The 26223-nt window shown below is 47.6% G+C and overlaps 2 protein-coding genes across 2 annotated transcripts; both read left to right on the top strand.

Moving 5' to 3' along the window:
- The first annotated feature begins 543 nt into the window (after nucleotides 1–543).
- Nucleotides 544–9781, top strand: LOC100118933 (leucine-rich repeat-containing protein 24). Its single transcript, XM_031924210.2, has one exon. It carries the CDS (start codon nucleotides 1289–1291, stop codon nucleotides 3296–3298), a length of 2010 nt encoding a protein of 669 aa, XP_031780070.1. The 5' UTR covers nucleotides 544–1288; the 3' UTR covers nucleotides 3299–9781.
- A 13839-nt stretch (nucleotides 9782–23620) lies between these two features.
- SP50 (serine protease 50) lies at nucleotides 23621–24818 on the top strand. Its single transcript, NM_001161604.1, has 4 exons — nucleotides 23621–23684; nucleotides 23753–24041; nucleotides 24225–24531; nucleotides 24614–24818. The coding sequence occupies exons 1-4, from the start codon at nucleotides 23633–23635 to the stop codon at nucleotides 24782–24784; spliced, it is 819 nt and encodes a 272-aa protein (NP_001155076.1). The 5' UTR covers nucleotides 23621–23632; the 3' UTR covers nucleotides 24785–24818.
- Nucleotides 24819–26223: the final 1405 nt, after the last annotated feature.

Below are 26223 nucleotides of genomic sequence, written 5' to 3' on the forward strand. Positions count from 1 at the left end.
GCACAGGGGTTGTGCGCGCGCGCGCGCGTAGAGAGAGAGAAAGAGAGAGAGAGAGAGAGAGAGAAGGAAAGAGCGATCCCGACTTCGGTGGCGAACACCGGCGTCGCTCGCGTCGCCCATGCCACCCTCTCTCTTCGCCAAGTTCTCCATACACAGGCGTGGGTGAGCGCGAGTGTGTACGCGTATACCTATACGCGGAGCATCAGACGGAAGGGCCACCGACGCCGAGTCAACGACACTCGCCCCTCTCTCTCTCTCAGCCTCGTGCATGCGCACTCATGCGACGGGGTACATGGACTCGGCTACCCTAGAGCAGCCCAAGCTCCATATACCCACACGCCGTTCTATAGAGTGAGAGAGTGAGAGAGAGAGATGGGGGATAGCTCGATGGGGGAGAGCGACGAGGAGGGTTGCGCCCTACTTTGCTCGTGCGCGCGCCGCTCCCTACCCCCGAGCGGCTGCTGTGCGCGCGTCCGTTCCCCCACTGACGATGACGAGAGAGAGAGAGAGAGAGAGAAAGAGAGAAGGAGAGAACGCCAGAGAGAGAGCCGATCCGGCAGCTCAGAACGCCGATAGCCGAGCGAGCGAGCCGATAGTCGGCCTGCGCGTCCGCGTTTTTTTCCTCGTGCTCTCTGTCTATACGCCGTCACGCACTTTTTCCTCTCTCGCTCCCTGTCCCTCTCTCTCTCCGCTCGCAGTCGCGCTCTTTCTCGTATACGTGCACGCGTGTGTCCCTCCTCTCTCTCACTCTGACGCTCGCCGATCCGTGCTCTGCCCACACTCCTCCGAAGATATAAGCCGAGTGCGCGGCTCGTCGCTCGCCGAGTGAGCTTGCGAAAGCTCGTTCGCGGGGTTCCATTTTGTCAACGGCGCGCGGCTCTAGTGCTCCACTGCTGGCTAGTTGTGACTGTGATTTATTGTACGTGTCGGTGCCCGAGAGTGTGTCGTCGACCCCGTTCCACGTTTACGTAAGCTCGATAGTGCATCGTGTCCAGTGCGCTGCAGCCGGAAGAAGAAGAGAGAGAGAGAGAGCCAACGTCTCGCAACGCGCACATGTAGGTCGCGCGAGTAGCTGCACGAATGAAGCGGACCGACAGCCGGAGGAGAGCAGCCCGTGATGAGAGCCTGCCGCAGCCGCTCCAACGCGGCCCAGACATGGACGACTGCAGCTGAATCCCGCGACTGCTGAGCCGTCCCAAAGACGACGCCTGCTCTGCATAGAGAGAGGGAGAGAGAGAGAGAGAAGAGAAGAGACCGAGATTCGAGCGAGCGAGACAAGCCGCCAGACATGAGTGCGACCTGCAGAAGGCTGCTGCTCGTCTGCGCGCTGATGCTGCTCGTCTGCTGCAGGACGATGGCCGACAAGTGCACCAACGTCTGCGTCTGCAAGTGGAAGAGCGGCAAGCAGACGGTCGAGTGCCGGAACCGGGGCCTCAACGGCGTGCCCGACGGCATCGACCCGGAGACCCAGGTCCTCGACGCCAGCGAGAACGCCATCAACTTCCTCACCGACGGCATCTTCATCAAGGTCCGACTGACGAACCTGCAGCGGCTCTACCTGCGCAGCTGCCGGATCGACCGCATCGAGCAGAACGCCCTGGCCGGCCTGACCAACCTGGTCGAGCTCGACCTGAGCCACAACCGGCTGACCAGCGTGCCCAGCCAGAGCTTCGCCAACGCGCCCTTCCTCCGGGACCTCGTGCTCGCCCACAACCCCATCGGCAAGATACCGCCACACGCGTTCAAGGACGCGCCCAACCTGGTCAAGCTCGACCTCTCGAACTGCGACCTGACCGACCTAGCGGCCAAGGGCTTCCAGGGCCTGGACATGCTCGAGACCCTGAAGCTCAGCCACAACCGGATCTCCACGCTGCTCCAGCACACCTTCGAGCCGCTCAACAAGCTCACCAGCATCGAGCTCCACGAGAACCCCTGGACCTGCGACTGCACGCTGCGCGAGATGAAGTCCTGGCTGGTCAAGCACAACCTGCCGACCCTCATCGCGCCGATCTGCCAGCGGCCCGAGCAGCTGGCCAACCGCTCCTTCGCCGAGCTCACCGCCGACGACTTCGCCTGCCGGCCGGTCATGGCCATCGTCAGCCGCTACGCCGAGGCGACAATCGGCGAGAACGCCAGCATCGTCTGCACGGTCACGGCCATACCCCCGGCCAAGATCAAGTGGATCTGGAACGGGAAGCTCTACACCAACCACTCGATCGTCAACAGCTACCAGAAGATCCTCATCTACGAGGAGGGCAAGCACTTCCAGAAGCGCAGCACCCTCGTGCTGACCAACGCCCAGGAGACCGACTCGTCCAACTTCTTCTGCGTCGCGGAGAACCAGGCGGGCAGCGTCGAGGCCAACTTCACGCTCCACGTCTCCCTGCGCACCGCCGGCATGTCCACCCTCGGCTCCGGCCAGATAGCCGGCATCTCCGCGGCCCTGGTCGTCCTCATCCTCTTCATCCTGCTGACCATCATGGTGCTGTTCGTCAGGTTGCGTCGGATGCCCCAGAAGGAGGTGAAGAGTCCGGCGCCGGGCTCGGACAACCTGCCGCTCGACGGCTGCACCAGCAGCAACCAGGACTCCGGGGCCAACAACCCCCAGTCGGCCACCTCGACGGTCAGCCGGCGCAAGCTCGAGGAGGTCGAGACGACCTCGTTCAACGAGTCGCTGTGCGCGGGCAAACCTGCGGGGGGCAACGCGATGCCGCTGAACCACAGCTACGCGCCCCGACCCGTCGCGGCCAGCCTGCTGCCGACCGAGAGCCACGACTACCTGATCAACCGCGGCTACGACGACGGCAGCTCCAGCCGGACACTGCACCAGTCGATCCTGGCCGCGGGCCCGGCCTGCTACTCGTCGCAGGCCTCGCTCATGCCGGTCGACAACCCCGACCTGATCCGGGACACGCGCCGCGGCTCGAGCGACGAGGCCGCGATAGCCAGCTACGCCAGCGGCGAGTACAGCAGCAGCCGGCTCCTCGACATGGACGAGGGCAAGCTCCTCTACTCGGAGTGCCTCAGCTGGGAGGCGACCGGCAGCAGAGCCCTGCCCTCGGTCTCGGCCAACCCCTACAAGGACCTGCATCAGCCTCATCAGCAGGCCCAGCCTCAGCAGCAGCAGCAGCAGCAGCAGCAGCAGCAGGACTCCTTCCCACCGGGTGCGAAGCAGATCCGGGTCTGGCAGAAGCAGGGCGTGCCGGTGCTGCCGCCGGTCTCGGCGCTCAAGCGCGTCCTCTCGACGCGCAGCTCGCCGGACGAGGGCTACCAGGAGGGCACGGGCACCGACGTCTAGGCAACGTCCCGAGCGACCTCCTCGTCATCCTCCTCCCGCGCAGCCCGATGACGACGGCCCGAGGACCACGACGACTACGGTGATCACTTCGGCGGCCAACCTGCACCCGTTGTAGACCGACTGGTCTAAGTGTGTGTGTGTGTGTGTGTGTGTGTGCGAGTCTGCGTTCACTGCGGACCCGAAGCTCACGGACCAGTGCGACGAGGCTGTGTCTGTCTGTGCAGTTGGTGCTTCGCCGTCGTCGTGGACCTGCGTATCCACTGTAGTGCTGTACTGTAACGCGTCGGCGATGGTGTATAACGTGTGCGCGAATGTCGCCATCGGAAGAGAGAGAGAGAGAGAGAGAGAGAGAGAGAGAGAGAGAGACTCGAGGTACGTAGAGAATAGGCGAGCGCCGCGCCGGAGTCGAGCCCACAGACACAGAGGGAGAGAGAGATGGAGATTGAAATATCGATAGGCGTTTGTGAGGCTCTCACTCTTTGTGTCTGTGCGGAGCCTTTGTGCAGCTTTCGCAATACACACAGCGAAGCTCTCGCTTCGCGTCTGTGCGATGAATACACCTGGGGGGGAGAAGAGGATCATTCAGAGGTTGCGTCGAGTGTCGACGGGGCGTCGAACCAAAGATTTCTAAAGTACGCAAAGACTGTTTAATGTTCCAAGGATGTATAGATAGGACGTATAACAAGCGACGGTGTTTACGAGAGACGGCATTATGTCTGTGCCGTTAGACGCACATTCTACTGAAAGAGCGGAGAACTATAATATATACGATTATATAGTATACCCAGGGTATACACACTTACGCGGGCTGTTTCGATCGCGACGACTCGTCTTTCTTTTTTCTCCTTCGTTTCGCACGACGACTATTATACATCAGCGGACGCGATGTCCTTTCGAGTCGTCGGTACGAGACGAAACTAAAAGCGGGTGTGTATACGTGTCTTGTAAATAATTCAAGACCGCGCCGCTACACTATATTTGGCTTGAAAAAAGCTCATCACCGCTTGTTCTCTTTTTTCTATACTATCACGTAGGAGCGGATACTCAGTATTTGTAAAATAACCGCGAGTATGTGCGAGTGACTGTGTGAAGCGACGCGAGTAGTGTGTTGTAATAGCCGATGTGTTTGCGAAAAGTAAAAATTGCGACGGTGCAGGTTTCTCGTTTATTGTTTTCCTATCGATTCCGGATACGCGCGTTGTTATTATAAACACAGACGCTATAGCTGTGTCTACGTTCCGCTGTGCTTTTCTTCCCTCAAATACACACACACACACACACACACACACACACCGCATGCGATCTTCCATGTCGCCGATCAGCTCTCGCCAACAGTCTATATACGGTGCAAGCGCGCGACGTCTTTCCGCCGATCCTTCCACGATCGATCACGTGACACGGCAGCATTACCAGCCCCGCTGCGAGCGGATATGCACTATTCATCGGTATGATAGCACATTTTGGGATTTGGAAACGGCGACATTTGCATTTCAAAGGCCGCCGCGGGCCGATTTAACGATTGTTCGAAGGATCCGCTCTTTTTTCGCTCTCGCTTCTTCATTATCGCAGTGCCGTGGATGTCGGGGTCGTTGCTTTTTTCGGGGCTTTGCTGCGATGATTAGATGACGGCGTGTTTTTTTGACGCTGCTTTCAGAGTTATGAGTTTGACGGACGTAAGTACTCGCGTTGTTGGTCTCTACACACGGCTATGAATACGGCGATAGTGTATATAGCTGTCCGTGCGAGCGCATATTCGATTTTTCCGAACACACACACACACACACACACCTCTTCCGGCTGTTTTACGACTCGCGCTATAGTGAAATTTTATGAAAAAGCGAACTTTGCAGCGGTCGGTTATACTCTTGCGTTAAATTAGCTTGCACGTGATCCGCGCGTCAATTCCTCTTTTTTTCGTATACATAATTCCCTTCGTGCCAGCCGCCGCGCAGCTGTTCACTTCGCCGTGTATAACCGAGGGTCGCGTGTACACACGCGTACGTACACGTATGTAACACAGGACACGCGTGGCTGCAGCGGGCCCGGCATTGTGCACTCTAGCGAAGGATACGCGAACAATTGGATAAAGGCGGCACAAAGGGCCTGCGACTCGAGGGGGGATATTATGCATTATATCGACGGGTGCGTTTAGTTTACGGTACACATGTACGCGATCGACGTACGTGCGTTAATAGGCGAGGAGTTTCGAGCTAATATTATACAATATTACGGGAGTCGGAATAAAATTCAAAGGCCGAGTCGTCGTCTCCTCGCGCGTTTATATACGAGCCGAGAGCGCGATTAATTCCTCTCCACGCTCGCTCTTTGTATATATAGAAGTCCCGGCACGTACACATACGGGATTCTGCGGCGGAGCGTGTGCGCTTGATTTATTTTTCCTTCGCCGATTGATATTGATATTGGTTATTGCCGGGCGGCGATAGACGATCGCGGGGAGTTTAGAGGGGCGCGGCGCGGGCTTTATTTATTTTTCTATCGATCGATCGGTATACCCTCTTTCCTCTGATTTGCAATAGCGACGAGAGGATATCGCGAGTGAAATAAATTCGCGCGCGGCTGGTATTTCCGCGTTGGATTGGAATATGACTCGCGGGTTTGTTGCTTGAAAATTCGAAATGACACTGCCTCGATGTTCTATACACTCGCTGTCTTTTTCTGATTTATAAACGCACTGTGAAGACTTTCTCGAGAGACTCCGCGGCACATAAATCGGCTAATCCGCGACGCGCTGTGTTATTCATCCCGCACAAAAGTTCGCGCGTAAGGGCGAAGAGAAGCCGAAAACTCACGTGCCGAGCATCAATTTCGTCTATCGCCTGTGTCTTGTATAACGGCCCTTTTTTCTCTCTCTCTCTCTCTCTCTCTCTCTCTCTCTCTCTCTCATCGAATCAGCCATTAATCACGTCACGCCGGAATAAACAGCGAAAGTGTCCCGCGCGCGAAATTGGACGTCGGTACAAGACACTCGCGATATTAGACATTCCCTTCGCTCCTGTTATACTGTATCGCGTTTCTCTCTCAGCAGCAGCAGCTAAAAGCCGTGTAGGAGGTATAATGGCTCCTCCGCTTACACACTCGTCCCGCTCGAAGATAGACGATAGCCTTGAAATGTTGCCAAAACGATTAGGCGCAGAGATTCCCTCTGTATACTTTTTCTCGCTTTCTCTCGGCTCCACGACGTTTCCCGTTTCTCGCCAAGCGGTCGATGCAATTCCAGTTATACAGTGCGCTGAGCTCGCAGGATGTAGGTTAAGAGCCAGCGTCGATTGAGCAATAAAGCTGTTTTAACGCCTCGCTCGCGTTGTGTGCGCTTGCATTTCTAATTAAAGCCGGCGCGAGAGAGCTTTCCAAAGGCTAGACGCGAGCGCTGTCGTTTTTCCTTCTCAAAGGAGCCTGCGCGAGTCGCCGGAGTAATTGAGTTACGCGAGTGGATGTGGCGGATGACTATCAATTGGCGAGAGAGAGAGAGAGAGAGAGAGAGAGAGAGAGAGAGAGAGAGAGAGAGCGCTGCAGCTTTTTTATTTTCGTATCCATATAACGACGACCCTTGTGTACGAAAAGCAAGCTTTGACCTTTTCTCGGCTGACCGGTTCCTTCCGTTCGTTAATTTGCCCCGACACCGCGAGCTTTACGACACAATCGAGACCGCAATTTCTATCCTTCCCTATATCCGATATACCAAGAGAGAAAAAAACAATGCCCGGAAAAATCGCCGATCGAGTTACGGCGAAAAGGTCCGCCGATGAAAAAATTGCATCACCGCGCGAGGGGCTACTGTGACCAGTTGAGTTTTTATTGCCGGAGCCGGCAAGGTTTTTTTCGATTTTTTTCGAAATAAACGCTCTCCCGATGTTCATTCCGGAAATCTAATCATATCGGTTATCGTCTTCGCAAGAAGGAACAATGATTTACGTATATATATATATATATATATATATATATATATATAACCTTTCGTCGAATAATCTCGGTCTGTCGAAATTCAAAAAGGCCGTTCAATCAATTTGAAAAATCAATACCCATCGACGAAATTTTTCTTTCTTCGCGAACGTATCAATAGGAAGCCCTCTCGAGGACGTAAAAATTCACAACCGACACATCATGGGCCGCTCGCGCATCGAGAGGGAAAATTTCCATTTGCATATCAACACATATCATGGCTCGTGTGTGCGGGCGTTCGACAATATATACAATTGAACGGGGGAAATTTTCCTTCGAGATTTGCGCCCCGAAGCGTTATGTTGCTTCTCGGCTATACTCCCACGCCCTCGATCGATCTTTCGCGTCTTTCCACGGATTTTCGCCTCCGACGACGACGGCGACGAGGACGAAAAAAAGCACAGCGGAAAACTTGCCTTCTCTCTCGGCTCTAATTACGATCGCGCATATACGTGTGTGTAGATAAGAGTGTCGCAGCGATGCAGCAGAAATCAAAGGACGTTGCCTCGACGAGATTTCCGTTCCGCGAAGTTTATTTATATTTGAATTATAATTAAATAATGAATCAAAACATGAGCATTTACCCCGCGAGTATAGAGGAACAAGAATCTCGTCGAAACCGGAACACAGCCATCAAATCACTCGAATATCCGCAGAGTCACACTCTGCGATCGAACGAGTGAGTGAAAGAGAGAGAAGAGAGAAAATAAAAAGCTCAGCCGAAAAAAAGCTCAAGCTCCGCCCCAACGAGTAGGGCGTCTTATCGGGTCGGAGGCATCGCTTGGGAGTAAACGTCGCATGTAAATAACGGAATAATCGAGAGCGGATCTGGCTGCGACACTTTTATTTCCAACGGCTATATAATACACTCGCGCGCGCGCGCGCGCGAGAGAGAGAGAGAGAGAGAGAGAGAGAGCGGAAAAGAATGGGAAGCAGCAGCAGCGCCAGTCGCGCTAACTGAACAAAATAATGTATGAAAAGGTAAAATGAGCCACGACAGAGAGTTCAATATACGTATGGTGCATTACGAACAAAAAAAGAGAGTAAAAATAAATAACGATTCAAAAAAAAAAGATTAATAATAATAACACTAATAATAATAACGACGAAATAAACAAAAGGAGAGAAAGAGCACAGAGCGCGGAGTCTACTCGAACGCGAGAGAAAACGCGAGAAGGCTGATTAATTATTGCTCGCGCGCGGAAGCGAGTGCTGCACGTGAGCCGAAAAAAAGGAGTACGTATACTTGCGAGTATATATATATTGTGTGTGTGTGTGCGGGGGCAGCTTCGATCGGCTGCTGTTTAGAGGAAAAATCACTACTGCGGCGCAGCACTTAAGTACGTATACATAGTAATTCTCGTATTTATTATGTGAAAGAGAGAGAAAACGCGCGAATAGTAAGCGAGTATGCGAGAGATGCGATGTTAAAGATGTACAAATGTGTAATTTAGTGTTGCAGACAAAAAAAAAATAATAATAATAATACCGAGAATAAATTTCAAAGGTCGTTATTGAGACGAGTGTGCGTGTGCGTGTGTGCGAGAGAGACTGAATCAAGAGGCTGTATATCTATATTTAAAGAAGAAACGGGGATGTGTATGAGTGTGAGAGACACCTCGACGTTTCGATGTTATTGCTTATTCCGGACGTATAATGTGGGCGTTATACACACATCAGCAGTTTCATTTTGTAAATATGCGAAGCGTGAAATATGCATATAACAGAAATGAATTTCGTTCGAAATTTCGAGCCTGCGTTACTCGACTGTTTCTCGATGATATAATGAGTAATTTCATTTATACACACCCACATGGAGAGGCCGGAATACGTCGAAACGTCGCGGGTGTTTATCAACCCCCTCAACTTGAATTTATGGCGTACAGTTTAGATACCAACATAGACACGTATATTTCCAGGATCACACAGACTACATACACAGAGATGATGTCGCGAGCAAAGAAATAAAGACACACAGAGACAAACTAAATACAGACAAAAGAATTAAACATTTCTCTCGAGCGTGTACATGTTCACGATTATACGTATGTTACCATGTAAGCGAGCGGAACAAAATGAAAGAAAAAAGACGTTTCTGTAAAAAAAGAAAAAAAAAATAACTTGAACCCGGTACGATTATACGGAGGTCGAGCTGGAGAACGACGGCGATATTACGAAAGCGAGATGTGGATGGAAACCTATTATATAGCGAGCGACGACTGACATGTGTCGTTACGTATACTTTGTAATGACGGTGTTCGTTTTTATTTTTTCGTTGTTTCGGCGTTGTTCTATGAGTTTTTCTTTCTATGCCCCACGACGAATTTATACATATAAATAAAAGTAATGAAGCATTGCGCTCGAGCGATACTGAGAATTGGCTCGGTTTGGTTCTCTCCGTATGATTTGTCATGTGTAAGGCGAGTATTAAGGCGAATGATTTCATATGTCACTGTATTATTTATTACGTACTTATTATATACATACGATGTAATAAACAACTATTATATTTGTAAAAAATTACACGATCATCTCTTCATTTATGGCTATACCACCATTTACCCTTGCTCTACGTCGTTATTTTTCTTATATCATCATTTTCAGAGTAGTTTAATTTAAAAGATTATAACAAAGAAAAAGCTGATTAAAGTCGAGAAGCTTTTGTTAATTATTAAATTTTTTTAATAACTCATTACAGTAGCCGACGATTGTTGGTTCTGCTGCTTCAGCGCCACTAATGCTATTGGCAATATAACTCTCGGTCGTGACGTCATCAACAAGGACACCCAGGCAGAATACATTGTCAGTACACGGAGTAGAGCAGTATTTTCTAATTTTTTACCTAAAAAAGTGAACTATAGAGTAATAGTTTTAAGTAATAGTTTTTTTGGTGCATTAATATAACATCAGAAATTAAGTAGATTAATTTTTTTTGCGTGACAGTATTGTATTTTCTTTAATAATAGAAAAACTCGTTTTGGAGCATAACCTCTCACGATAAACAATGATAGTAACACTTCAAGAAATTTTTTAATTTGTTGAGTGTACAAGCTCAAGTAGAAATTTTATTCAAGGAGAAAGAGTGCTTAATTCTAAGCACATATTGAAATGTGGTAAATTAGAATCTGCAGAGAATTTAAATATACGCGCATACTGTTTACAAACATCCAATTTGAAAGGTCCACCTCATGAAATTAGTGGAGTTATTGGAATAAATGGCTCAATTATTAGTTTTAATTGCTCATGTAAAGCAGGGCAAAGTGAAAACGTAACACAGGATTTTTTATAGCATCGCTAGTGCAACCAGAAACACAACAATATGTTCTACTACTGTTTTTTTTTGTTGCGAAAATTACATACCTGCCTCTTTTTGGTTATTACATTCCATGTTGCTTGAATATACAATAATTTTTTATTAATATTTATCAATTTTTACTATTTCTAGCTACAAATACTTTATTGTGGACTTACCTCTATAACCTATACAATGCTTTGATCATCCTAAATAAAACATATTAACAATTTTAGGGAGGGAAAAGTACCATCATCTTATAGTAAATTATATGCGTTATCACATATATAAAATTTAAGAGCTGTCACGTTATTTTTCTGTCAAAAATTAGTAAAAACTACTTTGCTTTGTATACTACTAATGTATTTTTCATGGCCTCGGCGTCCATGTTGATGACCTCAAGACCGAGAGTTATATTGCAACTGAAATTTGAGATCAGTTGCTACACACTTTGAAAACTTTTGACTATAAAGTATACAGGGGCGTCTCGAGCGATATCGAGATCATCGATTCCAGCGATGCATCGGCGGCAGCTTTTCAAAGGCGACAAATGGACTTTGTTCCTCGTCCAAAGCCGATCCGGACGATGAGGAAAATCTTATTTCTCGCCGCGTCAAAATAAAATTAGCCGAATCACGTCCAAGATGTCGAAGCTTTCATTGGATTCGCTTGGATTTTTCACGAACCGGAGAGGTACAGAGAGTGGATCCAGCTAAGAAAGTGCCGAGCTGATGCTTGGTTATTGATGCGGATCTTCTACATGAACGTCGAAGCTCGAATTTATTTCTGACGCGGCTCGTCCAATTATTTTTTTTAAGGTCTTCTTCGCGTGATAAAAAAAATGTGTATTATTAAATTAATTATTCGCGGACTTTCTTTACCTTACTTGCGCTTGACGATGCTTCGTTTTTTGTTACTTAAAAAGATAATTACACGCCGAGTTACACGAGTTTGTTATAAGATCGTGTTACATTACTGATATTACAATACACTATACGCTATAAATACCCATTAAACTATAAATGAACATCGACTTCCAATAATTCGCAAAATTGCTCTCCTGTTATTATTTACTCCTACACACGATGTGTTAATTAATCATACGCACAAACACTCTAATCCCACACCTCTGTATTGCATACCAACGCTTTTGAATCGTTCATATATAAATATCAAACGCATCTACAATCCTCATTCGTCGGAAAAGCATCGCTCGCTTTCCCAAATTTCCAAGAACGAAATCCACTTTCGATCAATCTCTCCGAATCGATTAGCCCAACTGCTAATGAAACCGCCAGTGACACACAAAACTATTCGTCTCCACACCCCTTGTACACGTCCTTAATTAAAGCGAGGCAGATGCAATTATTTCGAAAACCCAAGTCAAAACTGCCTCGTCCGCGTTATTCACATCCGACGAAAAAAAGAGACACGTATAAAGCTCACTGGGGCAAAGAAGCAGCAGCAGCAACAGTAACGGAACAACACAACAACAAAAAGTATAAAAGAAAGAAATGACGAGGAGAAAGAAGAAGAAGAAGAAGGAAACGCGAAAATCAAGCGAGGCAAACACTCACGCGTACGTGCAGCTGGAAACTTGTCGCAATAAACTTTTCTCCCCCCGATGAAAATCTCTTTCACCGGCTTAGCTCCTTCCTCGTCCTTATTGTTCCGTCGTTGCGTCTCTCTTTCTCTTTCCCTTACATCATCCCCTTACACACACACACACATCAGGGACGCTCGGCGTTAATAAAGCTGACGAGTCGAGTCAACCGCTTTGCTTTTTCTTCTCGAGGCCTCGTGTTCGGACTCTCCGAAATATTTTTCTTTGTCGTATATATACTCGAGACTTTTTTCGCCCGATCTCTTGGAGGATCTCGAGCTCATCGCTTATAACCATTTCAACGAGCGACGCGGGGGGAAAAGTGATTTGTAAAAACGCCCGCGTAGAAAAGTTAAATTTAATTAGAGCTATCGAAAAAAGCGCGTTTGAGCGCGCGCAATTACCGGGATTTTCACCGCTTGTTTATTTCCCCCGCGCGAGGTTCTCTCGGAAAAAGTGTTAATTGCTTTGTTTCTACGGCCCTTTCCAGCGTTAAATTATAATTCCGTCCTTCTTCTTCCCTTGTGGTCTTCTTCTTCTTCTTCTTCTTCTTCTTCTTCACCCCTACTTGCGTTTATTCTCCCTGTAACGAGCTTTACTTTGCGGGTTTCCTTTCTCAAATTCTGCGAGAAGTCTTCCTCGAAAACTTTTGCCTTTTTCTCCCTGTCTCTCAGTAGCTTCTTATACACCGTTCCGCAGTAGCCGGATAGTGAATTCGCAATGAATCGTAAGTTTGAACAACGAGCGAGACTGCAAAGAGAGCTTCTCTCAGAGAGGCAAATTTTTATAGACGAGCGCAATCCCTCCGCGCTTTATGAATTCAGGGGATATGAATGGATTTTGCACTGTGTCGGTGTGTACATCATCGTCTAGGCGTTTTAAGTGAGTTCTTTCATATTTTTGAAGAAGATAAAGGATCGCTTTTTTTTGCAAAATGGAGCTTTTATCGTTTACCGGTACAGAGATTGATCGCAAAATAATATTACGTACCTGCACGCGTCACACAATTAAAAAAAAGCCTATTCATTCACACCTATACCCGCACTTGCATGCCCAATCGCCTTGAGCATCTTTCTCTCATCTGGCTTGACAATCAATGCTCAGCTCCCGGCTAATTCCACCTCGCCCTCGCGGCCCATTCTTCGCTTATATCCTCCTCCTTTGTTCCTCCCCCTCGCCCTCCGCCTATACAGCGTCTTCATACGAGCACAGCGCACCCCCCTGGGACAGCATCGCATAAGGCGCAAGCCCGAATATTGCAGCACAGCGCAGCAGCGCCGAGATTGCGAGCGTTGCGGTTTTGATTCCGCCGCGCGACAATGACGCCGCGGGTGGGGGGGGGGGGCACACCAGCGCTGTGTGTCTATACCCTAGGTATATACGGGTATGCATAGGTATATAAGCATACGCTCGCAGCTTCCCTGCGCGATTATTATTTTTCCTTCGAGACGTGGGCGCGTGATTAACGAAGAAGAGCTTTTGTACTGTTTACCGAGCGTGGGGCGAGCTTGATGGATCGTGCATGCGGCGCGTTGAGTACTGCGCGGGTGTTTGTTTTTTGAACAGGTGCGTGGGACTAGGTTTTGGATTACTCGCGCAGCTTTTCGATCGAAGCTCGAGTTGCATATCGGCGCGCGGGTTTTTGAATTCGCATACCTAATATCCGTAGCAGTCTTACATCACATAATACGAGTTATATAAATACGGTGTGATTATTAATCGTAGCGCCTTATCCACTTTCCAGCAGCTCTTGACTATTGAACGAACAGATAAGATAGTATATGCATAGTTTTTATCCGAATCCGAATGCGCGCGGCTGCAGAGAAGAAAACACGATACAATTTCACAAAATGCAAACGGCAGTATACACCATCTCCTTTATTAGAATGGAAATTTTTCCATTTTAATAAACCGCACCCGCCGCATATTTGAATACGCACAACAACGAACAATCCGCGCAACTCTAAAAATTCCATCTCCGCATCAGCTGCAACCGAATTTTTCCCCCTCCAAATATCCATTCCTCGTCTCCGCAACTCCAAAACACGCGTAACACTCGAAAAACTTGCCAGTATAGCAGCGCAACTCCCAATAAAATTTTCATTTACGACTCAGCTGCGCAGCGCACACTCGTAAAATTCATCGGCGAAATGTCTATACGTATATATAGAATATATATATTTTTTTCGGTGAAAAACATCCACCTTTTTATTAAATTTTTATTACACACGCAGAGCTGCGGCTGCGGGCGCGTAAATCGCCAGCGGAAGATACGATCAACAATCCCGCGTTATGTACTCTCTATCTCGTATAACCGAGGCCACAATGACCAGCGCTATAAAAGCGAGCTGGTCGTCGCGAGAGAAAAATCTGAAATTTTCCTCGTTCATATACTCCAAGAGTGAGAGAGGCGCATCAGAACCAATTTCCCGGGGCGGCTCTCTCTCTCTCTCTCTCTCTCTCTCTCTCTCTCTCTCTCTCGTACTTAAGGCAAATCACAAAGGAAATCGTGCGCAGCCGTCGTTTGTCTGCAGGCTAAAGGAGAGATAGTGGCACGGCCCGACGGGGCTAGACACACGCTCTCTCTCTCTCTCTCTTTCTCTCTCTCTCTCTCTCTCTCTCTCTCTCTCTCTCTCTGGTGTATACGTGTGTACGTGTGCGTGGCAAAAGGGGAGGAAGAGAAGACGAAGAAGGAGCGGAGACAGAGACGTATACACAGGCCGGTCGCTCCGGCTCGCGCAAAAAAAAGGGGAAGAGATAGCGCGCGGGGCGGAAAGAAACAAACGACGAAGGGTTCATTCTCTCTTTCGCGCAAAAAACGGAGCCGCCGCCGCCGCCGTGTGGGCGTCAAAACGGGACGACCAGAGGGAGAGCTGGTAAAAAGTTTCGGAGAGAATTTTTTTCCGCAGCGCGGGAGTAGCTTCTGTAAGTGAAGACAAACGATTGTTTTGCCGCGAAGATTATTCCGAGAGAGCGTTTCGCCGCGAGAGATATAAATTGTCGTGTGCTGCAGCTACATATAAACTATACAACACTGTATAAAGGAGTCTATTCAATGAGCGATAAACTTTTTAATAATCGTAGAAGAAACTTTTTCCTCCCCCTCGCGAGGGCGCGAGAGATCGCTCGAGAAAGAAAAAAGAAATTCCAACGCGAGTCCAAGTGCCGCGTGTATACAGTGTATGAGAAAAGGAAGATAAGGCGATAAGAAACACGTGAAAGATAATGGGGGAGAGAGAAGGACGGCTCGAGCGCTAGCGCGAGTGTAAAAAGTTTCCGAAGGAGAGAAAAATGCCGCGTGTGTGTGGAAAAAAACGAGAGCCAGGAAGAAAAAGCAATTAAACGTGTTGAGAAACGGAAAATAAAAATTTATACAGCCCCCTACGTCTGCTGTTAATGGTACGATATAGCGACTGCTTTTTATCGCCACGCGCGGAGTCGAAAATTCTGTGCCTCGCGTACGCTCTGTGTATTATACATTTTTCTCCCCGTGTGTGTGTTCGTCACGCTACGATGTATACGTTCGACCCCGTGCCACTGCTTGTTGTTGGCTTGTTAGTCGAGAGAGAGAGAGAGAGAGAGAGAGAGAGAGAGAGAGAGAGAGAGAGAGAGAGAGAGAGAGAGAGAGAGAGAGAGAGAAGCTCGTTGAATAAATAATGCGAGCCGCGTGTAATTGACTCTCGCGAGCGCGCGTTGATGTGTCTTTGACTGTGCATTTGCCTGTGTTTCCACGTAGGTATATATTTTTCAAGCCAAAAAGGGAGAGGAAGAACATAACGACTTTATTTCGTCTCAGCAATTAATAAAAAGCTCTCGTTCGTACATACCATCACGTTTCACGAAAATTCTCCAAGCACAGGCGTACAGGGATATCATGTCTCGGCAAATTTTTCCTCGCTAAACCAGAAATTTCATAGCTCCGCATAAGACGGGGGCCGGCTCTCGCTACGTATATCCGTGGAATACAAAGTTCGAAAGAAGAAGCCGAGCGCGAACGTGAACTCGTCTTATGGCGGATATAGAGCTTCGTGTGCGGGTGAGCTATATATGTACAGGGGAGGCGGAGAAGGGTAGTGGTAGGGGCCAATTGAAAATGCGAAAGTTAAATAGAATCAGTCAAACTCGTTTAAGACTTTCGAGGACTTGGCTCAGCTCGTCTCTTGTGCTTGCGCGCGGCTGACGTGTTACACGCTCCCCGCGCGATTATGTGTATCCAGCCGCCCTCGCGTATATTTTATACGTGTATCCAGCGCGAGAATATGATTTATTTTTTGTTCTCTCCGCGATGAGGAGCGGGATTAATTGTGGGTTTTATGTGACGTGCAGAGAGAGAGAGAGTTGCGCGTGCTTTCGGAGCTTTACGGCGTTTATGCGCTTCTTTTTCAGCCCCTAATACCCGTGTGTGTGTGTGTGTGTGTGTGCTTGATGAGATGAGTAATCGCTGTCCTGCGTTTGATCTATTAATATTCGGGGCTGCAGGTTGTTTGTAAGCAATTCGTATGAGCTTTTTCGAGCTTTTACTGGCTATGCGTCTTGCCATAACGGCCTCGTACTACTTGCGACGTATACGCCCTTATTTCAATCGACTGTATAGCAGCGTCTTTTTCAAACTTTCCCGGGAGATATATACGAGAAAGTCAATCTTTTTCAAATTTCCAGGACAACAGTGTGCGAAAAAATTTGAATCCCCGCGAGACCCCAAAAGCTTTTCTTTCGTTCCACATTCGACGCGTCAATAAAGACGAAATCCAACATCAGCGCCGATTCAAAAGCAACACGTGCCGCGGCCATTACCGCGTTAAAATCCCCATTAAATCTTAATCAGCCAACGATCTGCGAAAGTCCCGCGCTTACTTCTGAGCCACCGCAGTGTACAAGCTCTAAGGGCGCGTCCAATCGATACCTCGCAGCCGCTTCGAGGAGAGCAAGCGACGAAGAGGAAGAAAAAAAAGAAGAGAAGAAGGAAGCTATAGCACGCGCCCGAGGCGCAGATGGAAAGATGAGGAGCGAGAGAGAGAGAGAGAGAGAGAGAGAGAGAGAGAGAGAGAGAGAGAGACAGAGAGGGCTGAAGGAGATGGTAAATAAAGAAGCGAGAGCTGGGGCCGCATGTCGGCGCTTTATTGCGATTCTGGGGATTCTCGAGATTGGCGAGGATGGTTTTCCGTCCGTGCGCGTGGTTGTGTATTTCCTTCCTTTTTTTCTCCCCGCTCGGGGCTCGTCGTCGTTGCCGAATGTCGATGAGATTTATCGGCGGCAAGTTCGCACGGTCAGGGAGCAGCTTCCTCGTCGGATTGAAAATCGAAACGAGCTTTTGTTTCGGACTCGAAGAAATACTCGCTCGTAATTAAGATCGTTGTATACAGCCTCGCGGCGCAACGACTCGACGCATATACAGGTATTAGCTAATTTATCGCGCCGCGTGCGCTGTAATCGGAGGCATAAACATTATTTACGCAAGCATGTGTGCGGCTTTAACGGGCAATAAAGAATTAGCCCCGAGCGAGCGAGCCTGTGTGCCCATAACCAAGGCCGTCCGTCATTTTTTCCTTTCGTGCAGAGCGCGATGCTTTGTACGCTGTGTAATTGCCGAAAAAGTGCTATATATAGTGATAACTGCTGTCGCGTATAATCGCGGCAAGTCGGGGAAGACGGACAGGCGGAAATAGAGAGAACGTCCGAAGAATAATAGAGTCGGGAGCTATTTCGCGAAAAAGAAGCCGAAATATGAAAGTGAAAGTGAGCAGTGCGCGCGGGTGGAAAGGGATATCGCGTGTGCCGAAGGATTGTAAGTATAAAGAGGGATATATATATATATATATATATATATATATATATACACGAGAGACGGTGTGCGGAGGAAAGTTTTCGAGACGCGTGTAGATCTCGGGAAAATTATCCGATATTCCGTTTCTACTCACTCATTTCGCTACTGCTGCTGCTGTCGATCCTTATGCACTAGGATTTTTTTAGCGGCTTCCTCAAAGTCAGCCCTGGAATATTCACACCCTACTATACTCTAAACATACATCGAGGTATTGCAGCCGTTCATCAGCGTTAAAATTTCAGCCCGCATTATGCAGCGCTGAACTTTCAATCAACCGTTCCAAATCAATGTTTCACGGCTGTATATATATATATATATATAACTCGCGGGTGCTGTATAGCCCTCGTCTTCGCATAAAAATCCACAGCAGCAGCACAGCATCCAATTTCCAAGCTATGCGGACCCTCGTGTCGCTCGGCGCAAAACACCTCCATCATTCGAGCTTATTCATCCCTCAGCCCTATACCGCGCGCGGGTGTCCCATCCGCCGCCTGTGTGTTTATTTCAATCCATCCTCGGCTCCGGCGCTAAATCTCCGGATGCCTTTATCTCGGCCTGACTCTCCCGCGCAAGCGACGATCCTTAATCTCGCTCACGGTCGTTCCTCCCTCTCTCCCTGCAGTGTATATATAGTATACGCACTTATACACACATACACACATACGCGCGCCTCTACCCTTTGTCTCCGGTCGAGTGGACGGAGAGGAGTAAAAAGCGTACGTGACGCGCGCGAATCATTTATTTTCGCGTCTGCCGATGTGTATACGTACCAGACGCGCCGCGCGCGTATATACGGGGGTATAGGTACTTACTCCGAGAGAATAAGTCACGTCCGTCGCCCGCGAGTGGCTCTCGTGTAAGGTATATGCGTGAGGTACGCGGGAGGAGGGCAAAATGAAAGTTTTCGTCTGATTAATTTTCCGCGAGGCTTCCGGCTCTCTCCGCGCGAAAGTTTTATACGCGGAGAGAGAGAGATCGAGGTGGCGATAAATTTTTACTTCCGCGAGGGGGTGGACTATACGCACAAGCGTCGGTGTTTGAAAAACTCGTATTGAATGTGAGCTTTCTCGGCTAATCTTCGGCCTTTGTTTAAAAGACCGTCGCGTTTGGTAGAGGAGAAAGTTTGAGGAGTGTGTGTGTGTGTGTGTGTTCGGTGTCGCCTTGAAAACAAACTTTTATATAGCGTGACACCTCGCGGAATATCGGCACAGAGTCCGCGACGACGTGTTCGGGATATTATCTCTCGTCCGTGTCGTCGTCGTCTAATTTCGCGAAATCAATTTCGGGGCTGAAACTTGCGCTCCACTTTGCTTTCTCTCGGTTGAAATTGAAAATCACACGCTATCCACGCTAATAAGTGTTATTCTTCTGAAAATCCACAATAATTTTAACAGTAGGTATATAATACTCAATTCTCGCTCGCGAGTTTTGCATAGCGAGCAGGAACTTTGTTGAAAACTATGGGTGCATTTGCGCGCGCGCGCGCGCTGTTTGAACGGCTGTCCCAGTTTCTTATAGTTTCTGTTTTTAACGCGAAATTCTCTCTTGTATCTATTTCCAATTGTTCTTCGCCGCCGCGGGTCTATATACATAATTATTATCGAAGAAAGACACGTATATAACTCCCGGCTACACACCCAGGTATACATATACAATCTCATAACTCCGAATCTATATTTAAGTCGTAAACTTTTGCGTCGAGGAGTATTATATGCCATGAGCACTGATTGTTATAATTAGGAGACGTTTGCAGAATATTGATAGTCGACCGATTTTACCCGCAGCTGTATACATTTTCGATTGTATTGCGCATGTTTAACGTGCATATCCGATATATCGGTTAAAAAAAATTGGGGATGACTTATGGATTAGCTATTATTATTACGTCGTAATGAGATTCATCGATAAACAAATCAATACCGACCCATATCCTATAAATATAAATACGCCGTTTCAGAATTATATCAAATGCAAGGCCCGCGTCCCTCCCTGTAATTCGATCTATAAATCACGGCGCCAAAGGCCATCAGCACCCCTAAACTGAAGTTCGTTCCAATCGGCTGCGCGAGCGACCCGCAACTTTTCCAAGCAGTATACAGCGGCTGCGTAACGAAAGGAATGAAAGAAGTGGAAAAAAGGAGAGAAAACTATATACAAAGGAGCCGCGCGCTCCGAGTGCTAAGCGCGCTAAAACCGTATTTACCCAGAAGCAGCGCCTCGTAATCGCGGCCGTATACAGGCGGAAGGAGAGCACGGCGTTATACGTAATATATACCTATATATATATATATATATATATATATATATATATATATATATATATATATATATATATATATATATATATATATATATATATATATATATATATATAAAAACACACACCCCCGCGTCGTCGATACCCGCCGCGCACTGATGCTCGAAAACATTTTAGCCCGGGTTAATTCGCAATTTGAATTCGCTCGGTGTCCCGCGCGAACTAGAATGTGTGTCGTTTATATACATACACGCACGTGCGGTATAGTGGTATAGACAAGCGATATTTCAGTGATTAAGCCGAATTAATTATGGGATTTATATTTATGGAGCTTGGAAATATCAATCGCCGCTGAATTAAAGAGGTTCGAAGAGAGCACTCGATGAAGCGGTTCGACTCACTTTAATTTTCTTTATGTACATACAGGTTGTTGGAGTTCAACGATACTCACACAGACACACATAGAGACGCCTACGCTCATAGTTCCGGACCCCCCACTAGCCCCGGAGAACTGACCTGGGTTTTATGGCCCGGACCCAAAGGGACAGCCGAGTCCGGAAGAAGGAAGAAGCGGTTAGTCTGACGACAGCCACCCAGCGCACCACATCAACCATCAAGAATACTATCGCGTTATTATTTTTCAACTGATATATATATATATATATATATATATATATATATATATATATATATATTATTCAAACTTGTATCTTTTATTATTTCTACTAGTGTACTGCATTGAGATTATGGTGACTGTTTCTTATAAATAAAGTTCTCTTATAATAAATAAAATCAATAAACTCCAACATAGGTATAATATACATACGCGGCTATTCGCGCCCACGAGTGCGAGCTTCATTGATTTTTCATTTGTTTTGCAGATGATCGAGTTTGCGAGAGAGAGAGAGTGAGAGAGATAGAGAGAGAGAGAGAGAGAAGCGGCTTTATGTGTGCCATAGTACTATATATATAAATAGGCGCTTCATCCAAGTATTTTTCATTTTTAACAGTTTGGCTGAGTGTTATATGTACAGGGCGCTTCATTGTTTTTATTACACACACACACGTGTGTGTGTGTATATATATATATATATATATATATATATATATATAGTGCGGAGCTGGGTTTAAATGGCTTGATTTTCAGGGATCTAGGTCGGCCTTTCTATTTTGCTTTTTCAAAAATTTCGGACGTGCATTGATGAGAAAATTTTTCGCCTTTAATAGATACAGTGTCTTCTCTTTTGCGCAAAATTGTCTTTAACTGGCTCTATATTTTGTTGCTCGCCTCTTTGATCCTACTACGTCCAATTAAAAAGTTCCTCCTTAATTTTTCACGTTTATTACACACACACACACACACACACACACCGATCGAGAGGAGCATAAAAGCAAAGCTTTATTATACGGCGATAAAAACACACCCAAGAGCTTTTTAATCAAGAAATTTTGTTCCATATTTAACATTCGTATACACACGCGCTGAATAATAAAAGGAGCCGTTCGCGGTATCCAGCGTCACACGTATACAATTCCTGAAATATTAATTCCAGCTCGTACAATAACGCGAAAAGAATTTTCACGGCTATTAAAAGCTCATCTATTATACATATAACAACAACAATAATTCAGAAGCTTATATTTTACTTTTAGGGAGAGAGAGTAGAGAGAGGAAAAAATAAAGCACGAAAATACGCATCAGCGTCGGATTTTCGAAAATAGCCGGGAAATAAATAAAAAACAATCGGCCTCCCTCTCTCTCGCGGCCATCATCCGCAGATCCATTAGATTCTCCCTGAAAATTGCTAGATTGTGCGACCGGCGGATTGTTTTCGAAGCCGCCTCTACTGCGGGCGCGCGTATATCGAAAAACGACGCCGCAGAAGCAGCCCAGCGCACGCGAGTATAAGCTCCGCAAAGGGCTTAAGGGAATTTACCCACATTAATAAATCATTGGCCGGGGCTCGCCCTTCTTATATATTGGAGAATTGAGAGAGAGAGAGAGAGAGAGAGAGAGAGAGAGAGAGAGGAGAAGCCGGGCGTCTTAAGACTTTAATATCTCAACAAAAGGCAGTAGGAGAGTCGCTCTCACTCGCTTCCAGATTAAAAGTCGCTCTATCATGATTCACTGCGCAAATTGTAATTGTTTAAGTGCTATCACTGCCTCCGGGAGATATGTATATATATCGCTGTGTTTATATCGCGACTCGAGCTAAATTTGCTTTTCAAAGTTTGTTTGTTATTTGAGTTGCCAAGAGGGATTTATTATGCAATATTATACCATAAACTTTTTTCTCTAATTAAAAAATTTAAAGCACAGCTCTCCTAGAAAACGCTTGTAAAAATTTAACGAGACAAATTGTAATTAAAGTAGTACGTGTACCCGGCGTTAATAACTCAGCTATGCTTTACATGATCAGCTTAATTAAGAGTAGCATTATATGCGATGTAAAAATCCTTTCAGAATACCGCACACTTCCCGCCAAATATCTCCGCTTATATTACTCTAATTAAGCACCAAATCCCTCCCCAAAACGCGAATCTACAGTTGGATAAACCGGCCGCACCAGTCTCGCGCTTTTTGAATAAAACATGCGCGCGCAATCTCTCGCATAAAGTGCACGAGAAGAGAAAGAAAAAAGAAACAAGGCTACGTCTACGAATGACCCGAAAGGGGCGACTTTATTCAATCGGGCGGCCGATATCTGCATATCGGATATACAGCTCTCGAGAGGCAAAACAATCGGGAAGAGTCGCTCGCTGAATATACACGAGGCCGCACGACGTCGTCGTCGTCGTCATCGAATATTGCGACGCCCACTGTGTGTATATATACTATTAATCGCTGTATGGTGGTTCCAGCGCGTCTGACGTCACAAAGGGTGGGGGGGGGGAGGGATATGCAGCTACTCCTTTGTACACCGGCAGCCTCGGGTCCAGCCGCCGCAGCTTCGCCGAGGAAATATTGTTGCAGCTATGTACCAAGCTTGTTTGCTTTCGATCGTTTACTTGCGAAACTTTTCGAAATCAGGCCTGATGGAATGTAAACCTCCGTTGTGCGACCTAATCCAGAAATGTATAATTGCATCGATTCACGGCTTTATCTGCAGATAAGGCGTCGCGATCTTCGATTATTCAATGAAAGTCGCACAATACGTTTGTAAGCCTTGCCCGAGGGGGCCGAGAATAAAAAAAGTATCCTCGATAACGCGCACACACGGACGAACTCGCGACAATATATATAGAGCTCGATCTAGCATACGCTTATCTTCTAATCGATATCCCCGGTGGCGATTTTTTCCTAACGCTATCTAACAGCGGCTATTTGTTAATCACTCGAAACTGTATTCGCGAGTATAAATCAAGCCTGGCACAAGCTTGTTCCCATTCTCGCTGAGATGTCGTTCAAACTCGTTCTCCTAACCAGCCTCCTGGCAGTCACCCAAGCGAGTAAGTAGAGCTGCATTCGTCGGTGATATCAAAGCTCTGGAAATAATTTCTCAAATTTTTCCAAAAAGCTCCCTTTCTCGGATTCGACCCCCTGATCACCGGTGGTCAAGCCGCCCGGAAGGCCGAGTTTCCTTACCTGGTCTCTCTGCAGCGGGGAGATCCGCCGAACGTCGCCCACTTCTGCGCCGGTAGCATCATCAAGCCCAAGTGGATCTTGACAGCTGGTCACTGCGTCACGGTCATACCAGCTGGCGGTACTCTGATCATCAAGGCTGGCAAATATCTGATCAAGCAAGTCGAGAAGGACGAGCAGGTCGTCGAGGTCAACCGAACCATCGTGCACGAGAAGTACCCGGGGTATGTGTTCGCTGTTTGTTCGACGGCATTATAAAAGTCCGTTAATTGAACGACCGACTCGCTGCGTGTGTACCGTAAATTTCGCGGTCAATCGCGCGGCAAATTAGTTTGCTCGGCCGTTTGGATTTTTAAAAACAATTCGAATCCATTATACCTCGCGATCGATTATTTTGTGTCTCGCAGAAACGTGGCCCCGAACGACATAGCGCTGATAAAGCTCAAGACGCCCCTGAAGTTCAACGCCAACGTCGCGGCTATCAAGCTCCCGGAGGCCAACAGCCAGCCGACCGGCGTCTTCACGTTCACCGGCTGGGGTTCGGTATCGCTCAACAGCAAGCCGTCCTACCCCAACGTCCTGCAGAAGGTCGACGTGACCCTCGTCGATCTGTACACGTGTAAGCTGTCCATCGAGAGGATCACCGGCTCGGCGCCGCTCGACCAGGGCAACATGTGCACCGGACCACTCAGCGGTGGAATTTCTGCCTGCAGTGTGAGTTCCTTTTCTTTTTTTCAACATTCGATTCAATACTATATCGCAAATAACAAACGACTCGTTGATTGTATTGTTACAGCGCGATTCGGGCGGGCCCTTGATCGGCCGTGACAGAAACGGCACGGTCGAGCTCGTCGGGGTAAGTTCATGGGGAGTAGAGCCCTGTGGGTTGCGCGGAGCGCCGTCGGTCCACGTCAAGGTGTCCTCGTACATCGATTGGATAAACAAACACATCGGCAAGCACTGCTGAATGCCAGTGTAAAATGAAATAAAATTTTTTGTATCAATGCGTTCATTCATTCACCTATTCTACCCTCGGGTATAGTCGAGAGCAAACGCTCGGAGAAAAGACGATCGTTGCACTTGCAGACGCTCTGGTATAAAATTTCAAAACGATAATTCCGAAGAAGCCCGACGTCTCGGGAACTTTTACCTCGAGCTTCGAGAGCGCCTTAAAGTATTTACACGGAGAGAAGGAAAGAACACAAAAGGAGGAGGAAGAAGCTTGCTCCCGGATGAACTATCCCGATGCAATATTAAGACGAGTCTCGTGTGTGCAGTGCAGCTAAAGCGGGTCCGGGACTTTTCCGGGGACGCGCGCGGGCCTGTGGGAGACGTAAAAAATCATGAACGTCCGCGTACCTATATACACAGCTGGGGAATATATATGGGAGGGCGTTTCAAGGTCTCGATAAAACAAGAGTGTATACGCACTTTTCGACAACTGCCGAAGGCGGTCCTTATGAGGAGAGATTTCGCTGTGTACTTTTTTTCTTTCTCTCTATTGTAACCATAGACCTACACAGCGTCTATAGTATACGTGTAAAAATAAGCTGTCCATCGTTCTCTTCCCATATACAATTTTCCCGCATCCGCGCTTATAAATAATCATTCTCTCTCTCTCTATAAAAAACCAATTCGCAATCGATACCCTCCTCCGTCATTACACTCCGCGCACATATAGCCATATCGCTACACATCAGTCGTCGCGAGCGACTATCGAATTTTCGTACACACATTCCATCGAGATCTCGACCAGTCGAGCGCAAAACCCTAAAAGACCATATGACATATCGCAAAAGCTGCGGCGCGCGTCTCCTCAGAGCCTACACTTCTCCCGGAAAAAGCTGGCGTAAAGTCGCTGAGAGCTCGTCTGTGCAAGCGGCCGCGCTATATACGCTATACCTACTCCCGCGCGCGCGTGTTCTAGCCAATGAACCGCCTGAAATATTAAGCGGGTACAAAGACCCGAGCAAGCGCGTATACAGGTGTCTGTGTGTGTGTGTGTGCGTGGGTGTATGTAGGCTCTCTCTCTCTCTCTCTCTCTCTCTCTCTCTCTCTCTCTCTCTCTGCGCAGGTATCACGAGGCCGGTTCGCGCTGTACTGTATATGTGCTATATATGTAGCCGTTGAAGTCGAGATGGATGAGCTTTTTCGGATAAGCTCGATGATGCGTGCTTGGTTTAGCGGTTAACGTCGTAATTTCATTTGGACGCAGCGAATCTTGTGTGTATACATGCATACAACGTTATATAGTTTGGTTACGGGCAAGCGAATTTGCTTTCAAGTCAAGCCGAAATAACTGTTGTCGTCAAACACATGAAGTAGCTCAGGGCCCTTCAATCGGTTTAGTGGTTACGCGGCAGCTACTCTGCGCTGTAACTATACCGGGTAACCAGCAAACTAATA

Source organism: Nasonia vitripennis, chromosome 2, assembly GCF_009193385.2.
Source record: "Nasonia vitripennis strain AsymCx chromosome 2, Nvit_psr_1.1, whole genome shotgun sequence".
Taxonomy (NCBI): domain Eukaryota; kingdom Metazoa; phylum Arthropoda; class Insecta; order Hymenoptera; family Pteromalidae; genus Nasonia; species Nasonia vitripennis.

Bases quoted from the DNA above. Each gene is read 5' to 3' on its own strand.
- LOC100118933 (XM_031924210.2), top strand. From the start codon at position 1,289: ATGAGTGCGACCTGCAGAAGGCTGCTGCTCGTCTGCGCGCTGATGCTG.
- SP50 (NM_001161604.1), top strand. From the start codon at position 23,633: ATGTCGTTCAAACTCGTTCTCCTAACCAGCCTCCTGGCAGTCACCCAA. The intron at 24,042-24,224 runs GTATGTGTTCGC...TGTGTCTCGCAG, and splicing joins GTGCACGAGAAGTACCCGGG to AAACGTGGCCCCGAACGACA. The intron at 24,532-24,613 runs GTGAGTTCCTTT...GTATTGTTACAG, and splicing joins GTGGAATTTCTGCCTGCAGT to CGCGATTCGGGCGGGCCCTT.